The sequence below is a fragment of the Crocodylus porosus genome, unplaced genomic scaffold (genome assembly GCF_001723895.1).
Source record: "Crocodylus porosus isolate Cpor-Errol unplaced genomic scaffold, CroPor_comp1, whole genome shotgun sequence".
NCBI lineage: Eukaryota > Metazoa > Chordata > Crocodylia > Crocodylidae > Crocodylus > Crocodylus porosus.
This window is the reverse complement of record NW_017728905.1, coordinates 2,603,321-2,609,990: the sequence shown is the minus strand read 5'-3', so window position 1 is coordinate 2,609,990 and position 6,670 is coordinate 2,603,321. Positions and strand designations below refer to the sequence as shown.

General features: G+C 47.5%; 1 protein-coding gene across 3 annotated transcripts in view; it reads right to left on the bottom strand.

Annotated features, from left to right (window-relative positions):
- Positions 1 to 4,554, bottom strand: part of ADAMTS10 (ADAM metallopeptidase with thrombospondin type 1 motif 10) — a 69,699-nt gene extending 65,145 nt beyond the window's left edge. For all 3 annotated transcript variants that reach the window (XM_019557072.1, XM_019557074.1, XM_019557073.1), the window contains exon 1: positions 4,132 to 4,554. In XM_019557072.1, coding sequence (XP_019412617.1) covers positions 4,132 to 4,219 — 88 coding nt within the window. In that variant the 5' untranslated portion in view covers positions 4,220 to 4,554. The remainder of the gene's footprint in view (positions 1 to 4,131) is intronic.
- Between the last annotated feature and the right edge of the window lie 2,116 nt (positions 4,555 to 6,670).

The following is a 6,670-nucleotide window of genomic DNA, read 5'->3' as shown; positions in this document are numbered from 1 at the left end:
AGCTATATCTATCTATCTATAGATCTATATCTATCTATCTATTTATCTATCTAGATTACCTATCTATATAGATAGATAGATAAATAGATATCTAGATATATAGATAGATATAGCTATAGATATAGCTATATATCTATAGCTAGATCTAGCTATAGATAGATATCTATAGATCTATATCTATAGCTCTATAGATCTATCTATATGGTGGTGTTTCAGTCACAGAAAAATGTACCCAGAACCATACACTGAGGAAATGAGAATGTATTTAGCAAATGAAAATATAGACTGCAGAGCAATATAGAGAAAATCTGTTGCTGTAAAGATGATTATTTATATTATAGCGGTATCATCAACCACTAACGCTCCAATGGGTAGGCACGGTTCAGACCCATGGTAGGAAAGTTCCTGCATTAAAAACCTTACAAGAAAAATAAAGGTGGTAAATCAGAGTCCAAGAACACACAGCAGGCCCAAGCCAAGACTGGAAGCCAGGCCCATGATTCACTGGCGGGTCCGCTAACCACTAGGCCATCTTGCCTTTTCAACTCACCCGCTCTCATTGCTTTTTGACACATCCGTTTGTCCTACCACACTGTCTATGGACACTTCAGTCCCTGAGTCAGCCTCACACCACGGAGCAAATATGATTTGACAAGGTTGCAGTCTGCAATGCTTGCCTGTGCTTGCATAGTAACATAACACCTTTCCCTGTCAAAGAAATTGGCTCTTTGCAGCGTCTAGAAACGTGTCTCGAACGACCAGCAAACTGTCACAAGAACTGCCAGAGCAAGCCTGTCTAGATCTGTCTCTGACAGTGGCTGCATCCAGATGCTTCGGAGGAAGGTACAGTGAGTCCTTTGGCAGTTTATGGGGTAACCCGCATTTGGCAGCTCTGGGGTAACCTTCCTCCAGGGAACTCTCCACCTAACTCCCAACAGTTTGGCGTGGGCCTATGCTGAGAAGCAGGAATGATTCATGGTGTGGAATGGACGTCTCTACCCTGCCCTCAAACTGGAAGGGACTTGCTGTACTTTCTGCATCTTTTTCTTTTTTTACCATTGTTTTCTAAGCAAACAGGGAGAGGTCGGGCTGCCTTGCAGTGGCTGCATTTTGCCTGACTCCACGCCACCCATCTTCAAAGCCTTCCTAGCCATCAGAAATTTGGACTCCAAATCCCACTCTCACCACATGCCCAGCTCTGGAAAGTTTGCTTTCCTTCTAGTGTGTTTTCCAGTGTGGGATCTGACCGTGGTTTCCTCGGCCACCGCTAATGGGTGGGTCCTTCCCACTGCCTGGGTTTAGGGGTTAGCTCCTGACCTTCCAAGCCATAAACACCTCTGGCACCTATCTTTGGCCTGACCAACCAGAAGTAATGATTTTTTTTTTTTATTCCCCATGCTTCGGCTTCCTCCGCACCATCCCACATTGTGTGTAAAGAAGCCGGGCAAACGAACGCAGCTATTTCCACTTAAGTCATGACTTCAGGCCTGGAAAAACTTGCTCCTATTGGAAGCATTTTCTTTTTCTTTTTCTCCTCCAGTCCACCACCTGGACATACACAACAGTAGCTAGGAATAGGGGCTGTGCCAGTAGGGAGCCAGGGGCTGGGCTCTCTGATAATGATCTTCTGCTCATCATGGCATAGCCAGGAAGGCTGGTAGAGTAGGTAGGAAATGAGCCTGAATGGGAGAAACTTGGGTTCAGGTCCCTGCAGGGCCATAAATGCCCTGAGACACTGGGTAAGTCACACAGGGTAGATCTATGCTACTTCCGTGATGCTGGTCTGAAGTCCTTGCCTGTTGATGCACCCCCAACCTGGATACGCAGCAGTGCTGTCAGAGATCACAGGATCGTAGGCAAGTGGGACTGGAAAGGACCTTTTGAGGTCATCTGGTCCAGCCTCCAGCTCAAGATGTGCCTAAGAAAGCTAGAATCTCTGTGGGTTTGCCTATGCAGCAAAATGAAGGTGTGATTCCCAACACAGGCAGCTTTGATCTAGGGGGAACAAAAATAACGAAGAGCAGCTGTTTCTTCACCCCGCACTCCTTCCTCGTTGCTTCTTGAATCAAGGATCTGGCTAGCAAATGAGAAGGAAGCTGTAGCTTCCCCTGACCTCATTACCTGAAAAGAGGTGAACCCTGGCAACAGCCCATTCACTCATTAAAATCACCTCTGGTCCCCAAAGGCTCTCGGACTAAATTAGGACAACCTAATGCACTGCATTGGCGTGGCGAGATCTGACGTCCATTCCTACCGCTCTCTCCTCCTCCCGCACTGCTGTTCCTCTCCATGGCATCGCCTCCTTCTCATTCCTACCATATCATTCCCACTTGATTATTGCAGGCCCTTGATCTCCAGGCATCATGCCTCCCACCTCATTCACCTCTACTCAACCATAAGCCATCTAAGTTAACCAACTTTATGGCCATGCTCCTCCTTTGTCACCTTGTTGCTTCTCACGGCAGGTTCTTAATCCTCATTTTTATCTTCAAGACTCCCCAGAACTTAGGGCCCTCCTACCAGCTGGCAACTAGAATAAACTGAGTTAAAATCATCAACGCTGAGGCCAGTGCCCAAGGGGTGGTCATAAATACATTTACTCAATGGAAACGGTCATCAGCTTTGCAAGTCTGGAGACTTGGGTCCTAATCCTGACTTGAGTCAAATGTGCAAGGGTGTTTGGCAGCCTCAGCGTATTTTCTGCTTCTGCATATCACCAAACAACTCCAGAGTTTGGCAGAATAGACTAAGACGGCCTTTACTTAGCAGAAGCCCAAGGCTAGAATAGTAAAGGTACATTGCGTCAGGACCCAAGTGCATCAAATGACCTGCAAAGCGGCCCAAGACTGGAAGGCAAGGGGCGCTTCACATTTGGATTGAGATGAACTAGCAAATCGAGCGGGGCTAAGAATTGGAGGGGGTGCTGCAGGTTAGCACTGCGGTGGTTTGGCAGGACTGCACGGGGGAGTCGAGTTGTCATTCAGATGTATTTGGTGTGGCGAATAAGGTGATGCAGATGGAGGGAAGTTGAACTGACTGCTGCAGGAAGCCCAGTACATTAGAAACGGGAATTGCCAGAGTCTTTGGCGAACAGCACCAAAACCCAGGCTTGTTTCAGACGAAGTTTGTCTTCTGCCTTTACAAAGCTGTGAACTGCGCCGCGTCTGCAATTATTCTGTCTCCGGTCACCTCTTGTTTATACCAGCATATGCGGCAATGGGACAGCTCTACACATTTGGCACAGATAAAGCATTGCAACCCCAGTGTGTTTTGTGGCTTTTCATTTTGTCTCTGTTCAGCCTCACTCGACATTAACTGCCGGCGGATAACTTCAGATGTATGCAGGGGGCCTTAATACATCATGGAGTGTAGCCCTACTGCAATTAGCTGCACAGCCTCAACTGCACACACTGTCCCACGGTCAATCCAGCATCTGGACAAACACAGTTAAACGCACATGCTCAACTTGTATGCTGGCACGCACAAAAAGCATCCAGTCCATATATCCGTAGCCAGAGGCAAACACACATGCACAGATGGACATTCACTGCCAGGTAGCACGTGCACGTGTTCATGGAATGGGGACATACACACATGCAAGCACCCACTCTTATCCGCACACCCACAGAAAACACCCCCGCAAGCACTGAAATGGAGACCTGCAACCATGCATACACAGATGCTCGCAAGCACACGTGCCCACCCGAACGCCTTCGTTTTTGGAAGGCTCTTCGCTATGAAGTTCGTCTTCACATTAGGATGCTTCATTCATCTGAAATGCAACGGCAGCTCTCTCTCTATTACTATCTGGCCCGAAGACCCTTTTTGCTTTCAAGGAGGCAGGCAGCCCGGCTCTCTAGCTATCATTTGACACAGCTCCTGGCTACAAGGACCTGAAAACCCTAGACCAAAATTATTTCTTTTTCATTGGTGGAAGGGTATTCCTTTGCCCCAGACACAGCTGGGATGGCACCAGGAGCTCCGCTACTGCCGGTCAAGCAGGGTGGCGTGCAGTGGTCAGCATAACAGGACTCGCACAGGAGGTTCCCCATGCGCACATCAGCATTGGGAACCGTCTACTGAGACACAACCGTCCAGCCCACTTTCCCCTTCCCCATGGCAAACCCCTACCTTGCGACTGGAACGTGTAACCAGGAAAGTTGCACACGGCCGTGGTGAAGATGACAGTCCACGTCAGGAGCCTCCAAGCTATTGCCATAGTTTGCGATGCTTGTCTCAGTGCAGGGAGTATTGTACCAGCCTAAAGAGCTCTGTCCCAACATGTCTCTCTTTGGGCCACTGCTTATGTAGAGACAGGAGTCCTCAGTTGCTTCGCAGACATCCTCAGCCACTCCGTGCTCTCCCCAAAGCAGCGAGGCTGATAGAGTCGTTATATTGTACTGTACCCAGGCTGGCGTAATGGCTTCAACATGTGCTAATTAGCATCAAAGCCTCTCGGCGGCATTGCCCCTGTAGAAGAGAGGATGAGGAGGGGGAGAAAAAGGATTGGAGAAAAGGGGAAGGGGAGGAAGAGTAAAAGGAAAAAAGAAAAAAAAGCTAAAGAAAGTAGACTGAGAAAGCAGGGAAAAGTGAGAGAGAGGGAGTGTGAAAAAGAAGGCAAGTGGGGAAAAGAGGGCACATGAAATCAAACAAGTCAATTCACAGCATTTTCAAGCCACATTATTCTAGTGCGCTGATAAGCCTGCCAGGGACCTGACTCTCTGTCACCTGCATCTTGTGCCATCATTTACACCCGTTCAAGTTTGGTAACGCTTTAGTTCCCGCATACACACATTGGCTTAAATTCTCAATGCAAAGGGGCCTTTGAGGTCTGCTAATGTATTGTACATTGCTAGAGGGGTGTAAAGGGGCCTTAGGGGAAATGGGAAGATGTTGGCCAGTGATGGACACCATCAAGAGCTACCTGATCTCTCAAAACTGAACCATAAACCTAGACTGCTGTCCCTGCTGGACCATTTTAGGAGACATCAGGACTGCGATTGGGAAGCTCTCCCTTAAAGAATTCCCTCTGCAAAATGTTGGAGGAGCTGGCACCAGAGCAGAGGTATTGAGAGATGAAAAACAAAGAGCAGAAAAGGCAGCAAGAGTGGCATGGAGGGCTGTGGTATAGTGGAAGTCTCCCACAAAAGTCTCCCCTCCCAGTGCCCCGTGTTTCCTGCCTGCAGGGGAATTGTATCTGTCTATGGGCAGTTGGAGCCAAGAACAAATCTACTGCTATGATGTTCCTTGGACTATGTTAGGTTCCCAAACTGGGCTGCACATTTTGGCACGCTCTCCCAAGTGGTAGCACCACTTGCCTCCATTAAACCATCATTAGGTACCAGGCATTTCAATGTGTAACTGAGACAACATCGCTGGTGTTACTGACAACAAAAAATAGATGCAGTAAATAAATGGTATTGGGTGGAAAACCCAGCTTTTTAACAGATCCCACCATCCCCCCTTCTGACCCCTTTGCTCAGCATCTTGGCTAGAGCTACCCAAAGAATTCAAACCAAAGCAGTCACTGAATTTTGCCCTTCACTCTACAGATGATGAGATTCTCGGTTGCATTTGTTATTCAAAATGTTTGATGAATCGCTTCAGTGAAAGCTGTCCGGCTTGCAGTTCACTTTTGGCCAGTCTATGGGAATTAGAAGCAATGCTCATAGTGTTGGATAGCTGCAAAAGTCACATGATTTTGTTTCTGTTCACCCGTTGGACAACTTCTACAAATACCCAATGTATCCTATGTTTAACTTATGGATACAGAATCTCAAAGTCATTTCCTGCCAGTATTGGAGATAAAAATACCCCATTTGTGGATATCCTCACGCACAAATAACCAAGTGCAAATTGGAAATGCAAACACAGAAAAGGTGACAGGCACAAACTGAACCTTGATTTCAAGTTTGAACAGTCAGCGACATTGTTTCACAGGATTTGCTCAGGCCCGGTACTGCCCATTTCTGTTTCCAGTCCTGGAGGGAGAGCGTGGAGGGGGCATTTTTGAATCTTAGGATAAGATCTACTTGATGTATGTGTGTGTTTGTGTGTGTTTTGGCTCAAGGACTGAGAATGGAAGTGGTTTCTATATTATCCGGAGCGATCCAACTCAACTTATCCTGGTGAAGAAATGCGTTGAATAAAGAAGGATTTTGAATCATTAAATCATTGCCTTGTCCAGATTTCATAGATTCGATTCCTCTTGTGTCTAACTCGCAAAGGAGGGCCGTGTAGTCTAGTGGGTAGACTTCAGGGCAGGCCTCCTGAGTTCTCCCCTCGCTCTGTCGCAGGCTGACTTGCTCTGTGACCTCCAATTCATCCATAGTCCCTCTGAGCATCAAATTCCCCATCTGTGAACTGTAGCTAATCCTTGTATGGTGGCAGCACCTAGGACCTCCAGTTTGGGAGCAGGGCCCCCCCAGTGCTGGGCACTGTAGCAAGAACAAAAAGATGCCCCAAGGAGCATTCAATCAGTTCCCTTCCTCACACTGGGGCTAGCTGTCTTAACTGTTCCCTTAGGTATTTGAGCACATTTTAGACTGTGTGATTCTCTGCTCATTTACACCCAGATCATAATGGAAAATCTGCCCCAAGGGCCTTTCGAGATCCTGCAGCAGGATCACGATGCTGCTTTGGGGATGTTACTCGGAGGACTTTAAAAACC